Source organism: Limulus polyphemus, unplaced genomic scaffold (genome assembly GCF_000517525.1).
Source record: "Limulus polyphemus unplaced genomic scaffold, Limulus_polyphemus-2.1.2 Scaffold5115, whole genome shotgun sequence".
Taxonomy (NCBI): domain Eukaryota; kingdom Metazoa; phylum Arthropoda; class Merostomata; order Xiphosura; family Limulidae; genus Limulus; species Limulus polyphemus.
Window position 1 is genome coordinate 30521 of NW_013670725.1, and position 23792 is coordinate 54312.

At 33.9% G+C, this 23792-nt stretch overlaps 2 protein-coding genes across 5 annotated transcripts in view; one reads left to right on the top strand and one right to left on the bottom strand.

The window, feature by feature from the left end:
- Positions 1–1378, top strand: part of LOC106472142 (NAD-dependent protein deacylase sirtuin-5, mitochondrial-like) — a 31013-nt gene extending 29635 nt beyond the window's left edge. For all 4 annotated transcript variants that reach the window (XM_013932770.2, XM_013932772.2, XM_022400739.1 and 1 more), the window contains exon 9: positions 995–1378. In XM_013932770.2, the coding sequence (XP_013788224.1) occupies positions 995–1049 (55 nt within the window). In that variant the 3' untranslated portion in view covers positions 1050–1378. The remainder of the gene's footprint in view (positions 1–994) is intronic.
- A 3457-nt stretch (positions 1379–4835) lies between these two features.
- The window catches only part of LOC106472143 (protein IMPACT-like), a 35408-nt gene continuing 16451 nt past the window's right edge, over positions 4836–23792 (bottom strand). Inside the window, exons 8-11 of the mRNA XM_013932773.2 lie at positions 15606–15679; positions 9671–9761; positions 9305–9439; positions 4836–5652 (exon numbers count right to left, since the gene is read on the bottom strand). Of these exons, the coding sequence (XP_013788227.1) occupies positions 5608–5652; positions 9305–9439; positions 9671–9761; positions 15606–15679 (345 nt within the window). The 3' untranslated portion in view covers positions 4836–5607. The remainder of the gene's footprint in view (positions 5653–9304; positions 9440–9670; positions 9762–15605; positions 15680–23792) is intronic.

The following is a 23792-nucleotide window of genomic DNA, read 5'->3' on the forward strand; positions in this document are numbered from 1 at the left end:
AATCTTAATTTGTGCTCTTATTCTCTCTAATTGCAGTCTTTCTTTACTCTAATTTTCTTCTTTCTCTGTTTATATTATTATCTTCTCTTCTCTGCCTCTCCTCTGTTGATGCTCTTCTCGTTCTAGTTCTTGTTGTTTAACATACTCTCATAAATCACTGTCTCTGAGCCCAAGTTTCTCACCTCTCTCAATCCATTTATCAAAGTCAGTTGACTTGGTTATATAGTGTGGTTGTAATCTACAATATTTTTGCTACCACTAACAGCTGTGTATCTATAGACCTACTTCCCCTGTTGTTCACGTCTTCTACTGCTGTTTACCACTGTATAATCCTCACTGCCTCGCCAATGTCAGGTTTTTACGTATACGTGGGCCAGATTCTTTACAGTAGGTGTCTGAGACTTGTTGGTAATAAATTTCACTGATAAAGAAACAGCACACAGTCCATGTGTTTTAAAATAACATATTAAAACAAGTCAAACATATATTCAAATATTCGTTATGCATTTAAACACCACAGTTATCTCCAGAGCTTTAAGTAATCATCTCTTTTCGTTAAAGTACACACAGGTTGGTTCAGTTATTTTAAGAATGCAATTGACAAGACATATTATTCTCCTCTGCTCCATTGTTACATTACAACCAGTGAATCCATAATTAAGAATGTAATAAGGATAAGGTTTGATTTGTTACAGACTGTTAGGATTAGAATGCTGAAGTAAAATTAAAATCAGTTGTTAATTAATCAGGTATGATTAGAGAAAAGAAGAGACTAATATAGTAAAAAATGTGTTATAAAAAGTAACTACTGAAATGATGGAAAATATACTTGTGTTATGTCGTGTTTAACTGTTGTGAGCAAAATGAAAAGTATTATACTAACAGAAAATTCTATACATGAGCATATAATCTGCGTATAAACATGCAAAAAAGATTCTATGGATTTTATGGGCGTGTACATTTTTCTTATCATAATGATCCTTTGTTGTTTCAGATTCCATTTTGAAGGGCCTTGTGGATCTACCTTGCCAAAAGCACTTCATCCCTAAATCTGATGAAGATGTGTTATTATTCAATAGGTCCAGTGTTCAGTAGTATGATAGACTTCCTCCTACTGTGCCAACTTTAAGTTTTATCCCTGTTCTAATGGTATCAGCATCAGAAACAACATAACACTGATTAGAGATACTTTGGTGAAAACATGGAATTGATGATGGAGATCAAAATCTCTTGGATTGAACCCACAAGTTGTCCTTGAGGAGGAAGGCTCGATACTTCTTTAGCTTAAAATGTCAGCAATGCTGTAGAAATGGTAATTAATATGTGGAGGTTGCATTTAGTTTAGTAAAAATGTCAAATAAATACACTTGAGTATACAGTTTGGAGAATTTTTTTTTCTGTAACTGGTTCAAAAACAAAATTACTGAGAGTTCTTAACACAAGTGATAAAACAATACTTAAAATCTAAATAAGTTGTTACAATTAAGAACTTTTACAATATATGATGAGACTCTTCCATTTTTGGTAATCCAAAGGTTGAATGACTGAAGTAAACGTAAAGATAGAATTGCCAACTATTGGATTGTCCTTGACAAGTTTATTTTGTTTTTAGATGTCCATGATATTCACCCCTGGTTTTAAATGTTGCATGGAAACATACAGTACTTTAAGTTTCCCACAATTAACAACAACACCAGTATAACATGATTTGACAGATGGAAGTGTTACTGTGACAGCCCCTGTTGCATGTTCCATATTCTCTTTACAGCTACACATACGTACTTGTTACAACCCATGTTTTGGATTACTCACAGAAAGGAATTTAATAAACTTCATTGTTCTTCCTTTTACAGTTCTGTTAGTTGCATGTCAACTGGGGTGGCATGGAAGATGTGGGGACAGACCCCATTAGAGATATCTGCCCTCTAGCAGCCCTGTCGTCTGAGATAGTCTTTTAATATTTTAAAATTCTCTTCACTTTGACTCCTACTGACATAAAAGTGTAAATTTTTTCGATCCTCAAACTATAACTTTTTGTCCCTTTATGCCCCCCAACATAATAAAAACCAAGAAACACCACTGGCACTGTTATTTTGTTGTGTTATTTCACTTTAATAATGATTTTGCATACTTCAGTTGTACACAAAGAATTGTAGGAAATAATCTTTAATAAAACATGATACATTACTAACTCTTAAGTAGTTTTTAATAGCCACAACAACTTTTAATATTAAGATTGACCACCAGTAAAAGTTTTAGCAAAGTATAAACCATAGTTATCTTTAGAGTTGTGGAATAAAGTGTTTTTCTTAAACACTTATTGCAATGATGATTTATAAAAGTACTTATTTCAGTACACACCGTTTAATATTCCTAACAATTACCAGAAGAAAACAAAATGGTATCATTACTTCAATTTGATGTTCTCTTGATGTTTCTTTCAGGCATTCACTACTGAAACCAATAATTTTTAAAATACTAAGTTGTACAAATTCAGTTTATTAAAAAACAATTTCATAATTTCCTATTCTTTTAAAAACAATTGGTTGTATAGTAATGAATTTCAAGGTAAATTTTGACTAAAATTATATTAATACTCGCTGAATAAATTAACAGGAACAACGAAAAAAAGTTACTATTACAATAATAATTTTTTAAGGCAGTGGCTTTGTGACTAAATCAAGACTTGTTGAACAACTATAACAAGAAAAAATATCAGTACAATATAACTGATATTTCAGAAAATTATCACATTTGTTGCTGAAAGGGTGTTTGCTTGTCTAGCTTTTCAACAGGTAAATAAATTTAACCATTATACACTACAGTCATGTTTAATTTTTAGTGCATGATGCAATAAAGTATGGTAACATAACCTAATATATAGTGTGCGGGGGATAAAATTACAAACAGCAAGGTAAGCCTTGATACATCATATGTAATCCCCTTTATTTTATTGGACAATTTTTTTTAACCATTTTCACCTATAGATGTGACCTAATGAAAGGACAAAAATGTTTTATTTGGTTGGTAATGATCACCATGTCCAGTAATTTCTATTGGAGCTTTAGTTTCTTGAGTGATTTAAAGTATGTAGACGAATCCATGAACAGTGCTTAGAACTTCCACTTGTAGTCTTCATCACGTTCTTCGTAATAGAAGTGCCTTTTTTTTTTTGCTCCCACTGTCATTTTTTTTTCAAACACCTAAAAAGAGGCATACCATGCTTTAGAATACATTATTTAATGTTAAGTGTGTGTCTGCCTATTGGTGAAAGCACTGGATATAAAACATCAGATTAAATATGGAATGGATCATACTACATATATGGGCCCAGTTAAAAAGATTGTTAAGCACTCCTGTTATTATTTTATGTGTGTGTGAATGCAATAATCAATAAAATAAAGGTCAAGTGAAACAAACAGGATTTATAGTATTAGATCTTTAAAATGTCCAGTAGGAAAGTCAGTGTAAATTCAAAGTTCAGCCTTTGTGATTAAGAAATAGCACATTGAATAATAATGTTTCAGTTATTAAACAAACATAAAGAAAATGTACCTCATACATACTGTTAACTAATCAATTCAAAATTAAAAAGATAAAAGTAGACTTGCATGCCCCCTATTTTGGTTTCCCTGAAGTTCACCTAATAACCTGTGGATGGCATGTTAACCTTGTTTTGATTTTCTAAAAATATTAACTTCAAATTAAAACATTTTTCTTTGTTCTTATACCTTCCTTCAACAGTATAAACAACCGTAAAGAAATTTAGTTCATCTCTGGGCTACAGATAAAGTTAACACCATTTGAAACTACAGTTCTCTGCTGATCAAGTTATGGGTTGTGTTACCTAATGTAAACTTGCTGTTTTGAACCACAACTATACTATTGTTTCAAGCCACACATACACGATAAAAAAGCTCTTTTGATAATAAAGGGTGCCAATATTTGAAATTCTATTTAATTTACTCTTGAATTTATTTATTAACTTTCTCCACGTGGGTTCAGTCGAACTGACCAATCTCGTAACCACTGTTGTACTCTTTATGGGTTCCATACTCTTATTTTTAATACATGTAGTGCATCTTCATAAGATTTGGTAGACTTTTAGTGAGTATTACAATTCTTTTACACAAAAAATCAGATTTTTTAATTAAGTATTTTTACCAAATATTTGTCCATGAATGTAATAGATAATCTTTGTATATGCTACTATATTACTACTCGAATGCTAAGTGATTTTCATGTTAAAATTAAAAATACTTTTCTTTGTCTCAAAAATATAAACTTTTATTTATATACTCTCTCACAAATACATCTAACTTACCCTTTTTCCCTTCTAGAATGACTTCAAATTGTAACATGAAATTACATTTCTTTATCCTAAATAGCTTTAAACTCATAATAATATCATTTATTTATACTTAAATTTAATAACATGCAATAACCAGGCAATTTCCCATAACTATTACAAGTTTTCTAACTATGAGACAAGAGGAATTAGGAATTCAGCTAAGCTCATTGATGCATTTCTTGTGGGAATCATGCTCGAACGGAAAGCAAAATTTACAGTTCTCTTTACAGAAAACAATGTAACATAATACATCACTTGATAGATGAAAACCATAGCTTTCTATTGGTTATAAATAATATAGCATTAAATGGCAGGGAGAACTATTGGCAATTTTTGAAAGAAGGAATGTGACAGGTAGGCATGGCAAGAGGGGTCTGGTTGCCTGTTTGTGGTTCTGTTACCAAATAGATTGAAGGCTATGAAAATTATGCTTTGCCTGAACAATAACGATATTATATTAAGTAATTTACGTTAAATTTCGTACTTCTTGGAGGGGTGGTAAATAAATTAGAGAAGAGGAGATGCCTAGAAAGCAAATATCCCAATTCTCATTCTAGGGGAAATTCTAGTTTGTTTGTTTTTTTAAATATTGCCTTATAAAAGTAAGAACTTAAAACTTATATATACTATTAGCTACGTTTTTATGCAATATATATTGATATACAATAAAAAGATAGTTTAAATTTTGAATGTAACTCACTAAAAGCTTGTGACGTGTAGAAGATAATATCGATGGAGAGAGGGTTATTGCAAGCTTTCCATATGCTATTTCTTCACTTATTACTCATCCAGGCTGAGTTTGAATAACATACTATGGTTATTTTTAATTATCCTACTCTTTTGATGCTGCATATTATTAATCATCAAATATACATCTAAACCATTCTATTATAAAAGTCTGTGTGTGTCCCCTTATAACTGGGAAACTGTTTGACAGACTTTCACCAAACCTGGCACGTACCCCATAGAATGACAAGAGATGGGACAACATTCTGATCTGACCATTCTTTGGTACCCACAATGTCTTCCCCATGCATGAAATGGGTATATCAGCTAGTAGTTATTAAAACAATGCAGAGTCAACTATTCCAACAAATGTTGACACAGAATGAGATAATAAGAGTTTTATATATTTAGAGAACAAATTTTTTTCTTAATATATAAAAAACCCATACAAAATTTTATATTATGAATATATTTATTTAGAGCTAAAGTCATTTACTTCCAATGTTATAGGTCTCTTTGTGTGTGACCACTCATCTTGTTTTTTTCTTTTTTCCTTTGGGGTCAGTTCCACTTTTCTATAATAGGAGAAACATACAATTTTTGTGAATGAGAAATACATAAACACTGAGTATTATTAAACATAAAATGTGATACTTACTGACTACAGAACAGAACTTGGTTTAAATAACAAGCCCATGTCAATGAGTTACAAAACTTCAAATGTACACATTAAATAAGATTCAAAGTACTTGAAGGTTTACAAGATGACACTAATGTATTGCATGTATTTTATGGGTTTTTTTCACAACCAGTTGCAGGAAAAGGCAACGATGTTTGTCCAACTTTGAAATGTGATTAAATAGTGCTTTTCATATTTTTTCCGAGTTAACAAAATAGATATTATAGTATGTGTTTTCTGAGTATAAATCAACTTTTAGATTAAAAATCAGTTGTTGTGCCATTGACAAGTTACAGCACTGTTAACATTGTTGGCTATTAATATGCAAATGAATGCTATCAACTCCAAAGCTATCACATCAAGTAAGGAGATTGATTTGGCTAGCATAATTTACATTTCAAACTTTGAAGATGGAAGTGAGTTTGCACTTGGATAGGTAAGGCATCCAAAATGCAATGCAAAAAATGTTTATCCTTATAAAAATAAAATCAAAGTGTTGATCATGGTGTGGCTAATAAAATAGCTAAGCAGATGGTCACACAATTAAAGATAGGCTACCCACAGGAGCACGAACTTCCATTGATTACTCAAACAGCAGCAAACATTTTTGACCAATTGTCAGGATAACGGTGTAAAGCAAGATGGAGAAGTTTCTTCCAGCAATATAGGACATAATGAAACTCGGACTAGTAATATAGAAAGAAACTTTGAAGTCTGCACCAACTGCCAAATGTATCTTGAACTAGTAACAACACTGCCAATTTGTCAACACCAAAGGTTAGGCATTGAAGTGTGGCCAAGGTATACAAGGATGCTTTACTTAACTGTTTCATAGAGCTGTTGAGAAACTGTGATTCCACATGCAGACATATAGTTAAAAGCGTACCCACTAACACTGGTAAACCATTCCCAACAGACCAACAATTTCCATCAAATGTCTCATTGCTTCTTATCATACATAAGACAACTGGTAAACTTCTTATGCAAGAGGTATAATGCATATTTTAAGTATTCTATCAGTACAGGACTCTGATAATTAATAATTTTAAACTAAACATATAATGTTTTGAACTCATAATAATATATAATTAACAGTTATATTCAAATATGCATTTGTCTACATTTATTTCGCTATCTAGTATCTCTTAGTCAAGGATACTGCTCTGAAAAAGTGATGAACACCTTGGCAAAGGTCCCATGACCAAAAAAGTTGAATACTTTCTTGATGCATTCTTCATATCATATATTAATAAACATTATTAAAATACCTTAATAAATCAGTCAAAACACATATACAAGAAGGTGCCTTTTCTCATGAAATGGCTATTAATTTCCTTATTTTGGGTACTTGTGTAAACTTACACAAATAGCCATCCTAACTAGTCATCAGCACTCGCACACCAACTCTTGGGCTACTGTAATTAAATAGTGGTAACACACAACAAGCCCAAAAGTTTATAGCATGATTTTGCAGCAAACAATCCAAGAGCACTTAGATTCACAGTCAAGCAAATAAACCACTAAGCCATGCTTGGCTATTCATGAAAGTTTCTGTAGCAAGGTTTGAAAACTGTGCCAACTATATCTTTATAAATACACTAACTTGGCTACACCAAAAAATATGTTAAATATTTCTGCTTTCATATAAACAGCAATATTAATTAACAGCTATTTCATGTGACTCCCACTTTAAACAAACTTAACAATATTCACACACATTCCAATCCATATTTAGTGTTACAGTCAGTAAATCAGTTAGTGCATTTCCTTCCACAGAGGTTAAAAATCATTCACTTCCACTGGGTTTGTTTTTTTCCGTTACTGCAATTTAACATTGTTCCAAGCCCATCTGAGTACATTCTTTGACATCATCCATGTATACTCTGCCTGCCCCTCTATCTCTGGTCCACAGATGTCTTTCTGTGTCTTAAAATATGTCCACAGTAACTTAGCTTTCTCTTTTGGAAAATGTCCATTACATTTCTTCACATCTTTGCTTTTTACATCATTACATTATTTCTTAAGTTTCTCTGTCTGGCTGATTAGCATCATTCTTCATGTGCACCACAGTTCAAAAACGTTCAATCTTTTTCTCAGATGTGTAATCTATCACCCATGTCTCAAATATATATAACAGGGTGGACCACATAATTCTGATTTTTTTGGGCAAGTTTCTTGGATGTTAATTGTCTTTGCATACAGATTAAAATGGATCATGCAATTACAATTATTATTAAATCCCTCTGGCACCTTCTGTCTTCTTCATTATCATCCTAATAAACTAATTTATGCATACCTACTCAGTAATAGAATCCTATCCAACTGTCCCATTCATAAGTTCTAACCCATTAGCAAAACCCTATCAGACTTTCAAAGTTTATATGCATCTATTCAGTAACAGATTTGTGTTAAACTATGTAATTCATTTGTTCCTCCTCTCTAGTAAAAACCCTATGAAGCTGTCTAATTTACATATCCTTACTCATTAATGAAACCATATTAGACTGTTTCATATATACCTACTTAGCAATACAGGGTGGTCCAAAATTATCTTTCCTATTTTAAAATTAAATAACTGCAGTTTTCAACATCTTGTAGCCCAACCCAACCAGCTTTTATTGACATGTTAGTAGACTTCTATACATGCACCGTTAGTGGCTCTCAGCATGTCTAACCAATATTCGATTTCAGTCCACATTCGCTGCAACAAGTCCACAGTTACAAGGACGATGGCATCCATTATCCTGGTCTTTAGCTGTGACATTTACTATAGGTGTGTCTAACCAATATTCGATTTCAGTCCATGTTCGCTGCAACAAGTCCACAGTTACAAGAACGATGGCATCCATTATCCTGGTCTTTAGCTGTGACATTTACTATAGGTGTGTCTAACCAATATTCGATTTCAGTCCACGTTCACTGCAACAAGTCCACAGTTACAAGGACGATGGCATCCATCATTCGGTCTTTTGCTGTGACATTACTATAGGTGTGCAATACACAATATCCTTAACATACCCAAAAAGAAAGAACTAGTGGACTGATGTCTGGCAAATGTGAAAGCCATGGAATTAGTCCACCCTGACCAATCCATCACATTCAGCCTTTTCTTGCACAGTTGCCATTTTATGGGATAACATTACTCACTGAAGTGAAAGAAAAAAGCATGCCCATAAAAACTGTTTAAGTTGTGCTACAAGATGTTGAAAATTGCATAGTTTTATTTCTTTACTTATTTATTAAATCCTAAAATAGAAAAGATAATTTTGGACCATCCTTTAGAACTCTTAGAGACTGCCAGTTCACCCATAGTTGCTCCATTATATATTCATGATATTCTTTATTACATGTACCAGCTCAAAAAGACAAACTTGTGCTAAATTATATCATATTTGATAAAATAAGATTAAACATAATTCCTCAATAAAAAAAACTTACACTATGTTATAAAAAGACATTTTTTATAGAATTTTATGCTAGAAGTATCCACTTCCCTCTTTATGGGTACAAACACAGTAACCTCACTGTGTATCCAAGCCTGCACATACCTGGTCAGTTATATAGCCACAATGTTGTAGAACAATTCTCGCAGCATTGTTGATGTGTTTAAAACGGTCTGGACCAAGAAGAATACCTCCATACCACCGAGAAACTACTACCACAACATTCTGTGCCCCAAGGATCTGTATGATTAGAGAACTAGTTTTTATTTACTACTGTAACACTCTCACGAAACTGAACTCTAGTTTCTTAACCTCCTTCCATGCAAACAATAAATTTGAAACTCAAAATGAACAAACTAAAATATACTTGAAAAACATGAGAATGGGGTTTACTGTGATGTTTCCTTACACATTTCTTCATGAACTACAGGTATCATTTACTATTAGGCATTCACATACTTCAAAACTTACCTCCAGTAAATGAAGTAGTCGAGATCCTGCATGAGTCTCTCCATCATCATCACAGTCTTGGTGAAAACTCTTTGTATCTTCTATGTATATTCTAAATGTAAAGAATTGATGGAATGCTGTAACTTAAAGTTGTATTGCCTTTGTGTATGAATCTATTATTAGTGTTTCTTTAGAAAATACTATTTAAGCAGTAGATATACAGACAATACCAGGTAATCTAAAATAAAGTGTAGATTCACTATTATGGAACAAGAAGTTTATACGGAAGCAAGTTTCAACACAATTTTTGTTTGGGAAACATTCACAGCTTATTATATAATGGAAGTTTCAAGACGCATTAGGGCATAGAATGTCAGACTAGTTCTGTGTATTATTTTGTTTGATTTCTCATTAACTTGGTGATCAAGATTCTGTAATATTTGTTTGACAATTTTTAACATCCATTTTATGTTCTTTGAGTCTTGTATCTAAATTTATTGCAGTTTTGGCATTGTCAACTTTTTCACAGGTTTCTAGCACAATATATACAGACATCCTGTGCTTTATCTTGACATGAAAAGTTGTTCAAGGGTAAGAACATTTTAATGATATTGAGATATTTATAAACAGTTTTGACATTAGGTTTCAGACGTTTGTCTAAAGCCATAATACTACAACTGTAGTTGATGCTAAGTATTTTATTTTCACATACAGAGGTTGTTGGTTGTTATTCCCAACAATGTCTTTCTTGCCTTTAGATGGGCATATTTGCTACAGCCTACAGTATTCAAATAGCACGATAATTTCTTATTTATCGAAAATAAACTATAAATATTAGATATAATCAATTTTGATCAAAAATACTGGTAAACTTTTGTTAGTCTTACTGTGTTTGTATAATTTAAGGTGGGAAGGTAACTGCATCAATCAGCAAACGAAAGTGAGAAAAGAGAAATATAATAATGAATACCAAACAGGTTAGATATAAAAAATGTAAAAGGAAATATTATGTTTTTTTGAAAAACAGTGTTCACAGCAAAATGTCAGAAATTTCACATCTAAAAAGTGATACAAATACTAAAATCATATTTTATTAATTTTTTTCCTGCAAAAACTAGACACCATTTTAAGAGTTTTTACAAAAGTTCATGAAATTTGGTAAGGTATTTTCACTCTTTGAATGAAAAGAATAGGGTATATCAATGATTGAGCTGGGCCATTTAAGCATTTAATTGTATATATATTTTCAATTACTATGAGCAGCAATTCCATCAATTAATGTCTCGTAAATTAATCAAAATTATTGTTTCTGATTATTACTGTTGTACATTATTCCAATAATCATTTAATCAAAATTACAATTAAATCAACTGTTATGAAAATAATCAACTACTTGAAATTAGGGTTTCTAATTATTACAGTTTTACATTATTCTAACAATCAATTAATCAAAATTACAATTAAATTGACTATCATTAAATAATCAACTACTTGAAATTAGGGTTTTTAATTATTACAGTTTTACATTATTCTAACAATCAATTAATCAAAATTACGATTAAATTGACTATCATTAAATAATCAACTACTTGAAATTAGGGTTTCTAATCACTTAGTTTTTGATTATTCCAACTGTATACATCATTGAATATTGTCATTATGTTTGTTGTTATGCACAAAGCTGCATAATAGGGAGAGATGCTTTGTGATCTGAGGGTCTCGGGGTTATTTCCCATTGCCATCCTGTGTTTTTTATTGCAAAGCTACTAAGGCTATCTGAAACTGTCACTAATTTTGAACTGCTGATTAGACAGAAAGCAACTGGATGGCAACTCTCTGGCTGTCTAAGTGTTAAATAAAACATCAAATTGTTTCATTTTTACAGTGTGTAACTGTATTCTTTAATGTTGTATAAGCAGACATAGATCTAGGTGAGAGACCCAGTAAGGCCAAAGACTCTCCACTCATTTGTTTTAGAAATTAATAACCAAGTTATTTAATTTTTTATATGTAGGCACAGAACTAGGGTGTCCAAATCTCTCTCTCCTCCATTTTTTTCAGAAATTAATATTTAAAAAAAAGCTAGGCATCCTTGCACTACCATATAGCATGAAAAAGAAATTTTAGATGCCATGTTTTTATTTGATTGAACTATTAACTATCATAAAAGCTTTTCTGAAATCAGCATAGCTGGAGTCTACCTTAATCTATATCTCAAACATATTTTATAATTCATATTTCATCATTTTCCGACATTTATTATTTGTTATAATTCTAAAAGAAAAAATCTGCTATCTTTACTTCCACACAGCTGCAGATTTTTGCTATAAACAAAACAACCCACATGTAAATTATTTTTAGAATTTTTCTACCCATTCCAAAGAATAACTTTGTGATATGAAACTATCACCCCTTGATAATATATTGAACATCAAGTGTTTCCCTTAGTTTTTATGCATGCCTTGGTTGTAAACTTGTTATGTGCCACATCAAGAGGTTTGATCATCTACTAATGAAACACAGCTATAACCAAAGTTTATATATGAGTGATAGAGCATGAATTATACTATCACACAACAGTAGAATAGATACATATATATATATATATGTTTAAAGTTTATTTTATAGTTTCTGTAAATATTTCTTTAGTTTGTGAATTGTAAAAGTAGTTTTGTTTTAAATTATATCTATTTGAAAGCAACAAAAATTTTTTTTATTGAGAACAGATAACAAATAACTTGTGGGTAAGGTAAGCTTATACAGTTAAGAGGCGAGTTGAATGGGTAACAAAGAAAACTATTACAAGTTTAACACAGTAATAAGTCATCAGGTACAAGTAGTCATCTCCAGTCATGGAGATTGCATAAGGCTTAATAAAGGTATTTTGTTGATGTTTGGTTCTTTTTTAAATATTGGGCTTTTACTTTTCAATAGACATACTTATGGTTTTATTGAGTTGCAATGTTTGTAAACAGGAAACCCCTAACTCACCAAGGAAGCATTGGAAAACAGGTGAGACTCTGGACAAGGTGGAGGAATGGGATCCCTCCCCATGATCAGTACCTTGTCAAGCCACCAACCAAGGTTGATCCTGAACCCAGAGGGAAGGGTAATGGAATGGTCTAAGGGATCGTGGGTGAAGGTCGATTGGTTGAGAAATGTCCACTGAAGAGAACGTATGTAAGCTTGACTCAAGGGAATGAGAGCTTCCAAGGAAGCCCAAATCTCCAAAAGAGATAGAACCCCTCATGAAGTGAGAAAAGGAGAAGGTATGGCTATTAAAACTGCCTGCTTCATATCCCCACACAAAGTGGAGAAGGCTGGGTCCAATGAGGATGGGTACTGAAGAAAAAACCCCAATTGAACAAGATATTGAGTGGGGGTAAGAATGGACATCTCCAACTTGAACAGAAAAAACCCACCTTATTATTTTTCCAAAGAAGTAAGCAAGCATGATAGACCAACTTGGCATGAGAAGAGGCTAGCAGGAGCCACTCATCTATGAAAAGAAGAGCCTGAAGACCCAACAAGTGAATATGACAGGCAAAAGAGTGTGCCGCTCGACAAAACATGTGGAGCCAAAAATAATAACCAAACTGCAGTACCCAGAACTGAAAGACATGACCACAAAAAACAACAAAACACTGGAGCAGTAGGAATATGAAGAGAAGCATCCATCATGATGATTTGGTCAACCAAAGTCCTGGGGGAAACCTCCAAAGAAAGAGTCTAATTGTTGTCCCTTGTAAGCCAGGAGATTGAGACCCATCTTAGACCTGTACTGGTTGAACTCTTATCTGAAGCCATTATTGGGGTTCTACCATTTAAGTGTCTTTATTTTCTAAGCTCCTTTATGGTTTTCTACTTTAGGTGTTGCTTATTGTTTTCTGTTTTAGGTTAAATTTCATAATTTTGCAAGTTATTATTCTATATTTGGTAGACTCTACCAATTTCTAGGTTTTGTTAGTAATGTATACTTTCTCTCAGTATGTTTATGTGTCATTTTGGCTACACTTCATGACCATTCCATGGGTACTGTCTGAAGGTTTCTGCTTTCAGTTCCACTCCCCTTATCTATTTACCTTTTCTCCTTCTCTCCTCCTCAGGATCATACATTTCCTGGTCATCTTGCCTTGTCTGTTCCAGCTCTATGACATACTCCTTTATAATTGGAGTGTGATTATTCCTTGTTTTTGTTTAATATTTGGTATAAGTGCAGGTTTTGCACACTGATTACTCTTTAGGTAATTGTAACCTCTGTTACATTTGTGTTTTGGTTCGTTATTTATACTTCTCTTACCTGTTTATGTTACTGAGTTTGTAAGTTTCTTTGTCTTCCCTACTAGTAAAGAAAAAAATTAACAAGGTGCCTTTTCATTATCATGTTGTTCAGGGTAGGTTTTCCTCTCTGTTCCTTTGTCTTGTTCTTTGAATGGACTTCCAAGTTTGATGAAATTAAAGTGACATAGATGGTAAAATAATTACAAAAATCTAATTACCCAAATATTGAGCCGAGAAAACGTGAAAGACACAAGTTATTGGGCAAGAAAAATAGGCCTAACCACAGCAAAACATGGGAATAGCTACTGGAAGTGAGGAAGACTCTTTAAAAAACTTACCACAGATCTCCTGAGAAAAAGAACAATACCTAACCCAGGACATTACATGGAGGCACGGTAACAGGTGGAAGGTGCAGTATAAAGAATTTTCCACTCAGTAGGTATAACCTTCCTCAGAAAAACATTTGGAAAGGAAGAAATTGTCAGTCGAATATAAGACAAAAACTCCCTGCAAATTGCAGCATGGACTTCCCCAGCAGACATCATTCACCCCAAGACTTGGGGATGTGTGCAGAACCTTTGTCTTCTTTTGGTAGAAAATTTGACAACCACCATATTAAATACCAACGTCAATATGAACAAAGTAGAATTCAGAAAACAGAAATATTTCTGGTTTGGTGTGTTTTGAATTTCGTGCAAAGCTACACGAGGGCTATCTCCACTAGCCATCCCTAATTTAGTAGTGTAAGACTAGAGGAAAGGCAGCTAGTCATCACCACCCACCACCAACTCTTGGGCTGCTCTTTTTACCAATGAATAGTGGGATTGACCATCACATTATAATGCCCCCATGGCTGAAAGGGCAAGCATGTTTGGTGGGTCGGGAATTTGAACCCGCAACCCTCAGATTGCATGTTGAGCACCCTAACCACTTGGCCATGCCGAGCCTGAAATATTTCTGAAACAAATGAGTAAAAACAAAGAAAATGATACACATCAATTTGAAACTTGAAGTAGAAACTGATAGAAATGTGTGATCAAACACAATCAAATGTTTGTAGCCACGTGGAAGGCGAGTGTAAACACACATCTGGATACTGGAATGCCAACTGAGAAAATGAGGTTTGTTCTAGAATAGTACAGGGAGTTAGCTGCACCAGTATAGATGAGGCAACATGATTGTTAGAGAATGATCACATGATCAAAAGAAAAATGGTGTAAACTGAGGAGTGTAAAAGACTAGTGCACTTTTAGTACAAACTATTAGCACTGCTTATAAGGCAGACCAGGATCAAGATGACTCTAGGTGAGAGGAGGTAAGACCGTTTTGGAATGCATATCTACAGGGTTTTTTTTCTGCATCCCTGTGTATGTGGTATTTACTTTCTTCTACATTGTAAGGAAAAATTAATAGTTGATAACTCTTCCATAGTATATACAGACCTTGTTGAATGGCATTCTGTAAAAGGTCGTGGCTTATGCACTTTGGCGAGATTAATGAGCCCATCAATTAATTGATAAGCAAATAACACTAATCACCCAGCTCTAATCCATAATATCCCACCAGTACAGAAACATTGAATAATTGGCTTAAACATGTGTTGTTGTTGTTTATATATTCTAAATTTATCTTTTTCTATGTACAAAAGTTATGAAACTTAAAATACTTTATTCACCTGTATGCCAGAATATTATGGGTTGCACTGGCTATCTTTCTGTTCTCCATTAGTTTTGTCTTGATTTGTTGCACCTGAGATTTTAATATATATTATCAGAAAACTAAAACTGGTTCAACAAATTAAATTTTTTAACATATCTGGACTTCAACCAAAAACTAACTACTTTACACAGGATACTTCATCTTGTTTATAAGTATTGTAACAAATGTAAAACTTCAAATGTTTGAGTTTTAACACAGGTTTTTTCTTTAACTGGTTAATAAAATACATATGAGTTTTTATTTTCCAATAAGGACTTTTTAAATAATTGTGGCTTTGTTATTTTTTTGTGATTCAATACAATGGACTAAATTTTTAATAAGAATGTAACTCATAAAAGTGAAATATTAAATTATGTGTTTAAACTAAGTCTTTACATGTTGTAGTCCAACCACAAGTGATGTATTAATATCACATTTTAGCCAACAACCAATATCAACATATCAGTACATCTTTACCAACCACATGATTACCTTTTACACTGAGTAAAAACATTCATTAGCTACAGTCTACCAATGAAATGTAGTTGAAATATTGTGAATAAATCGGACATTCAGAGAAACCAACCTGACTGTCATGAGAAGGGAACACTAAAGTTATCGACAGACTACGCTAAGATGCATCATCTGATTTTATGACTGAAAAGCTTCACCAAGACTGAACTGCACATCTACAAACTAAGAATCAATTAAAACTAATCTCATCAATAAACATAATGAACACTGAACTAGGACAGATTATTAAACGACTCTGAATGAACAGGTAGTGGGCTTGGTAAATAATTCTTCCAGACAGAGAAACAGAATAAAAAAATATTGTAGGAGTAAAAACAGACTTTGTAACTCTAAAAGTCGAGGGAAAAATTGTTTATAAGCAGCTGATATATACACTTTAAAAATAATCAGTATTCAATAATACTTAAATTTAGAGATGAATTTCAAACTTCAAGAGATTCTGATTTAAGATACTGGATACTTGGTTTCTATACAAACAATTCAAAAATATTAATCATCATAATCAGTGCAAGGCAGCACAGTGTCAGAACAGTCATAGGGAAAGCAAAGAGATCAACAGTTCTGAAAAGACTAAGAATATTAGTTATAGCTGCTGAGAAACCAATAAGTAGAAAAGAAAAAAAAATCATACATCCCACATCTTCATTAGTACAGTGTATTAAATTTCTTGTTTTTTTTTCTATTTATATATATAAGTCTGGGAATTCTATTTCCTTACTGAGTCTTGTTGTGATCTTCAGATAAATTAGTTATTCCTGCAGTGAGTATGCATCTGACTCCTTGCCTTTGTTAGATTCTTATTCTTTAATAATATCTCATCATCAGCATCTTGATTTTTAACTCATCCCATGCAAACATTATATGGACAGTCTGTCCAAAAAAAGACTAAGGAAAATGTAATTACAAGGTTTCTATTTATGTTCAATAAATGACAATTTTTCTACTTGCACATCACTGGCATCTTACATAAATTGTTTACCAAAAAAACAATTTCAGTAATGCTAAAAAACTAACTTAAAGCTCTTTATTATAACTGAAGAATTTATGCTTGAGAGTTTCAAGTTACAAATCACATAATTTTTTAAAATCTGGGTTCAGCCAAATGTAAAAATTCCCAGGTGTGTTTATGAACCCAACATTCATACATCTTTATGGTGATCTACTGTATTCTAATTGCTAAAAAAATAACATTTTTGATATAAGCTACCCCACCATGTACAACTTTATTCAAGATTAGCAAAAATATGTAGAGAACATTCTTTAAAATGAAGACAAAATTAATTCTACTCTCTCTCACTAAACAAGGTTTACTGAAAAGTTTTCATTATTTCCAAAACAATTTTAATAATCCTAGCAGGAATCTAGAAAGAAAAAAGTAATTAACCATTTCATAGTTACATCTAAGAAAGCATTATTTTACTAACAAGGTGGTTGGCTTTCAGAAGTGATAGATGCAGTTAACTGAAAGTAGTTTATGAGAAGGCTTGATTAATATTTGAATGATAAGAGCTGGACTTGAGTGTTATATTTTTTTTTACAGTTTAGTGTAATGGATCAACAGGTAGGTCCCATGTTATCCTTAAATTATATGTATAGGATTAACGGAAGAATTTATAGTTACTGCTATTTATCAGTAAATAAAGGAGGAAGTAACATTAAATAAATAATAAACACTCTACCTTTTTTAAAGTAAAAAAAAGTACCTGATGATGACAATCACCTTAAATAACTACTCTTTCTCATATATGAAGAGTACTTTCTTTTAATAGTAGTTCCATCTTACTGTGTCAGGTAAATATTATCATAAGATTTGCTCCAGCTAGTTTTGGTTCATTATTGTTATAAGACTTTTTTATAGTTTGTTGTTCTGGTTGAGTATTGTTACAGAATTTGTTTAGCTAGTTGTTCTGGTTGAACATTATCATTATAAGATTTTTTTCTAGTCCTGGTTCTAGTTGTTTCAGCTTACTGTCTAGTTTAAACACTGTTATAATATTGTTCCAGACATTGTTTTTAGTTTAATACTTTTACGTACATTTTTTCAGCTAGTTTCTCTGATTTATTCTGTGAAAATATTTGTTCCAGCCAGCTGTTCTTGTTGAGTACCACTGTGAGATTTGTCCCAACTAGTTGCTCTGGTTGGTTGATTGCTGTAAAAAGTTGTTACAGGTAGCTATTAGCTTAAATACTGTTGTAAGATTTGTTCCAGCTAGTTGTTCTCATTGATCGATGCTGTAAAAAGTTGTTACAGGTAGCTATTAGCTTAAATACTGTTGTAAGATTTGTTCCAGCTAGTTGTTCTAGGTTGATTGATGCTGTAAAAAAGTTGTTACAGATAGTTATTAGCTTAAATACTGTTGTAAGATTTGTTCCAGCTAGTTGTTCTAGTTGACTGCTGCTGTAAAAAGTAGTTTTAGCTGGATAATAGCTGAAATACTATTGTAAGATTTGTTTCAGTTAGTTTTATAAGTTGAGTACTACTCCATAAACTGTATAATTGGCTGAACAAGTCTTACCATACTTAACCTTTACAGTTCATTTTATAACCAGCAAGAAATGAAAGATCAATTTTAGCCAAAAGTAAAATAATTTTTCCACAGTTTCTTTCACACATTAAAAGTTTTTAAGATGTATCAAAAGGTAAAATTGAAAGCTACATATATAAACAACTGAAAACATGTGAATGTCTTCTTTCTGTAACAGTGTTCTTGCATTTATTATCTCAAGATTATGTAGTTAATCCTGTACGAAAGAACAAGCTTGAAGTATTGTTCCCTAGATGAAATATGAAAGCATTTGACTTAAAATGCTGACTGATAAAAAAAACAACTTAAAACAGTTAGTACAGAAAAACCAACAGTTAGAGGATAAAATAAGTAATAACCAACACCGAAATAAGAGATATCTACAATGTTCAGATATTCTGAAAATAATGAATATATCCAATATATATCAAAGGCTAAGCTGTCACCAAATTATTGTTGAAGTAAATATATTTGTAGACAGTAACACTTAATAATGAATTGTATCATATAAAAACCTCTAATTGCTAGTTATGACAATAAAGATATCTATGGATGGTTACACTTCATGAAGAACTATGTCATGAAGAAAACCTCTAATTCCTAGTTATGACAGTAAAGCTATCTATGGATGGTTATACTTCATGAAGAACTGTATCATAAAGAAAACCTCTAATTTCTGGTTATGACAGTAAAGCTATCTATGGATGATTAAATTTCCCGAAGAACTGTGTCATAAAGAAAAGTTATAATTTTCCTATACTGAAAATGTATTTCTGATAGGTACTTACCTCCTCTCACAAGATTAGCTATTATCATTCAGTGCTGCCCTCTATATGCGAACTTTTTCTTTACGCATGCCATAAGCCTTGTGCTCCCCCCTATTGGAATTGCAAGATTCCAACAAGTCTCTCATGTAAATCATCATGCGTCACCTCTTCACCAATAGAAGCATAACATCCTCATGTGATGTATGTGACTTCTCTACACTCCTCTACCGAACTATCACTTTGAAGTTTAGTAAAAGATGTCAGTACTGGAGAAATGTGAGGAGAAAGGGTGACAAGTGACATGACATGCTCATGTGATGCATGTGACTTTCTCTACACTCCTCTACTGAACTATTACTTTGAAGTTTAGTAGAAGATGTCAGTACCGGAGAAAGGGTAAGAAGTGTGAGAGGAGGTAAGAACCTATTGGAAATACATTTTCAGTATAGGGAAATTATAACTTCTGATACAGTACTCACTTCTTCTCACAAGATTAGCTAGAATCCCACATAGAGAAGGAGGAGGGACCAGTGCGAGGGAACGACAGAAGTATCTCCCGAAAACATCTGAAGGATACCCCTGGAAATGAGAGATTCAGATCCAAAGAGGGGAGTCGCACCACTTCTGTGCCAGCTATACTCTTCGCCCTACTATGGAATGTGTAAGATATAAGAGCAGAAAATGAGAGAAGCACATCCAAGTGGAAGAGAATGTGGCAGGAAAGTTATCCTATCCATAGAAATATACTGTAACTAAATCCCACAAAGAGAAAGGTGGGTAGACAAAGGATGCGCCCCTAGATGTAGAGTGGTTAGGATGCGGTAGGCCATAATCAGTAAGTCAACTACATCCAAAACCTTCATATGGGGTACTTAAATCAGTGCAAACCCAAGAACCAGAGGATTGCAAACCACTCCAATTCCCAGGTTTGATACAAGGATTAGCTCTGAGCTATCAATCTGCGAACTTGACATCTGGTATTGAAAAGATGTCTATTGCATGCAATCAACTCCCCCCAACTGTGAAAATGGCAATAATATCCCCATAAGAAGAGATGATGAGGGATAGCCAAGAACAGAATCAGAACAAACCTACATACCACCAATGTCACCCACAACACAAACGGAGGGAACTGAGAGAGGAAGATAGACAACCTGAAACCTGTGTCAGAACTTATGTTGACTGGCTCACTCTAAATCCAAAACCTGCCTTGGGGGGGTTACTGACATCCACGCAAGGGTAGGATGAGGGCTCCCAATCGAGGGGGTGAACTGCATTCTGACATCTCACTCCGGTGTCATATGTTATTGAAAACAGGAGGAAATCACGCCATCTACACCCGCAGAACACCACCACCCTACTCTGTAACTGAATGGTTATTGTGTGGAACTCATTCAGCAAGGTGCCTCCATGGTTTGGAACTGGAAAGTTGTAAGAACTTCCATATTCCACTCGAAGAAAGGAGAAGGAAATGAGAAATGTCATCACCAGAGACAGTGCAATGGGAGACCATGAAACCTTATTTTGAAAAGCACAACATACTGAGTTATTCACTCTAGGGATGGCAGCAGTCCCCTTCTGCTTTACTCATGCAGTCCATGGATGGTACGGTCCAGAACAGGCATGTTTATGAAGCAAAATATCAAAAAGTTATCCACCATCATCTTGTGGAACACTCCATCTCCATGGTGAGTGTACAAAGCCATGGAAGATAAAGTGTGAGTCAACATGGCTGGACAGTACAGATTTTGAGTAAAAGAATACCTGGTCAGGCACCACTTGCCACAGAGAGGGATCCATGAGATAAAGAAATAGAGAAACAACAACAATCCATCTTTAAATGGTTCTTTGACCGTGGGTCTTCGGTCTCCTCACTTTCAGGATATCTGGTGGCTTTATCTCACACATTTCATTTTTCTCAATATTGTAGAGTTTTTACTTCCCCTGTCTTTACCACACTCATGCATTCTTTCAGATATCTCACCCTAACAGGCTACCTTTCCTCCCGGATTGGGATGTTAATGTGATCCTCCATTCCCTAACTTTATCTCTGTTTGAATAACTTTCCTCATGTTCCATCTTTCCCTTAACACATATTTCCTTATTCTCTTAGCCTGTGGATGGCATCGATCTGATTTGTTTGCCTTTGATGTTTTACGTACCATTTATCATCCTACCTATCTTCTCCTTTATCCTGAAGACCTCAGCTGCTCAGAAGGATGGTTCCTCATTTTCTCCTATTTCTCATCTTTACCCTTGACCAAATCTGGATAGGCTTCAGTGGCTGGCCAGGGCTTTTTGTTGTTATATTGCCCATACTGCTTCCTTCTGGGGTACATATTCCTGACTCTTTATTCCCTGGCAATCCTCCTCCCTTTGTGATCTTTCACCTTCTACCCTTACCAATTGGGTCCGTCTTTTGGATTGATTGGCCCATTCCTCCTTACTTTTTTCTTCCTGGAATTTTTTCCAGGTGTCCTCCCATCAGATCTTACACCTCACTTTTTCCCTTGCTTCTAGTCTTCCTTGTCCAATGGAGGAGATTCTGCAGTCTGGAATGTGGACCACAATCAGTACATTCATCTCCCACTATTTCCATCATATCGCAGTTTCCTCGTTGTCTGGATTTTATCTGCTACCTGTGGCCATTCTTCAGACTTCGGTACAACTCTAACTGTAAATTTTTATTCATTCTTTCTTTTCAGGGGACGGACCCATGTCACCTGAAGCTCTAGAGTTTTCCGGACCATATCAAACGTAATGTCTCAGAAATGGGGCTATGTAAATCCCAAAGATATGTCAATGGTAAACGGATCCAAGCCAATACGGCATCACAATTTATAAGGTCCCAACAACAAAGAAACCACGTATGTAATGCCAGAGCCTAAGAAGACAAGCGGGTTAAAGTGGAGGAGAGAAGTGCAAGGATATCTCCAGAAAATCCCTCAGGATTTCTGTGGAGAGCCTCAGATAGGAGGTGTATGGAAGAAAAATACCATAATAGATGTGTAAGGGTAAGACACAAGTGAGAATATTAGGCTTAGGTAAGACTGACAGATCATTCGGGGCCCACCCCCCAAAAAGGCAATAAGAAACCTAACCACTGCTGGTCTAAAAAGGTTGGTCAGCACGATTGTAGGAAAGTGCAAACTGATCTGAAATCCACAGAAGGTGCAGCATGCTAATCTCCTTGCTTAATTCTGAGGCAAAATGATCAGTATGAACCCAAATATCAGGTGGGGGAGGAAAAACCAAAAAGGTTGGGAATATTGTTCGTGCAGTAAGGAAGAACGAGGTGCATAAGAAATAAGGGAAAGGGATAAAACATCACAAACCTGAGACATAAAATCCATAAAGAACCGATTAGACCTAGTAGACTCTTCAGCTTGAAAATGGGAAGTCATGACAAAATCTGGAGATGGAAAAAGACGATCAAAGTCATCATCAGCCTGTTTTGGAGAAGCCTGAGTAATGTTTGGGGATAAAGGTTGTTCCATGTAACATTCATTCTCCTGGCATATAAAAGCAGATAAACCATCATCGGGTTGCCCACACTTGAGGCCTGAAAAAAAACACTGATTGCTGTTTGTAATACCCGAAGTTGTAATGTTAACCTTGGAATTCATTGCACAGAAAGGTTCATCAAATTTGAGTGCATATAATAAGGCAATCAGAATTAACTGACAAATACTAATAGAAGAAAGAGGTGAAAGGAAAATAAATTAATTAAAAAAATAACTACTTTGTGAGGAAACAAAGTCAAACACGAAGTATTAAACAAACAAGTGAGCATGTTTGAATACTAGCACTTCCAAACGAGAAGTGATAGTTCAGTAGAGGAATGTAGAGGGAGTCATATGAGCATATCATGCTCCTATTGGTGAGGAGGTGACACACGATGGTTTACATGAGAGACATGTTGGAATCTTGCAATTCCAAAAGGTGGGAGCAAAAGGCTTGTGGCATGTGTAAAGAAAACTTTGCATATAGAGGTTAACAGTGAACAAGAATAATTAATCTTGTGAGAAGAGATAAGTACCATATCGGAACCTCTATATCCTTGGTTATGTCAGTAAAGCTGTCTATGAGTGGTTACACTTCAAGAAGAAATGTGTCCTAAAGAAAACCTCCAATTCCTAGTTATGCCAGTAAAGTTGTCTATGGATGGTTACACTTCATGAAGAACTGTGTCATAAAGAAAACCTCTAATTTCTAGTTATGACAGTAAAGCTATCCATGGACGGTTAAATTTCAAGAAGAACTGCGTCATAATGAAATCCTCCAATTCCTAGTTACGACAGTAAAGCTATCTATGGATGATTACACTTCTTGAAAAAC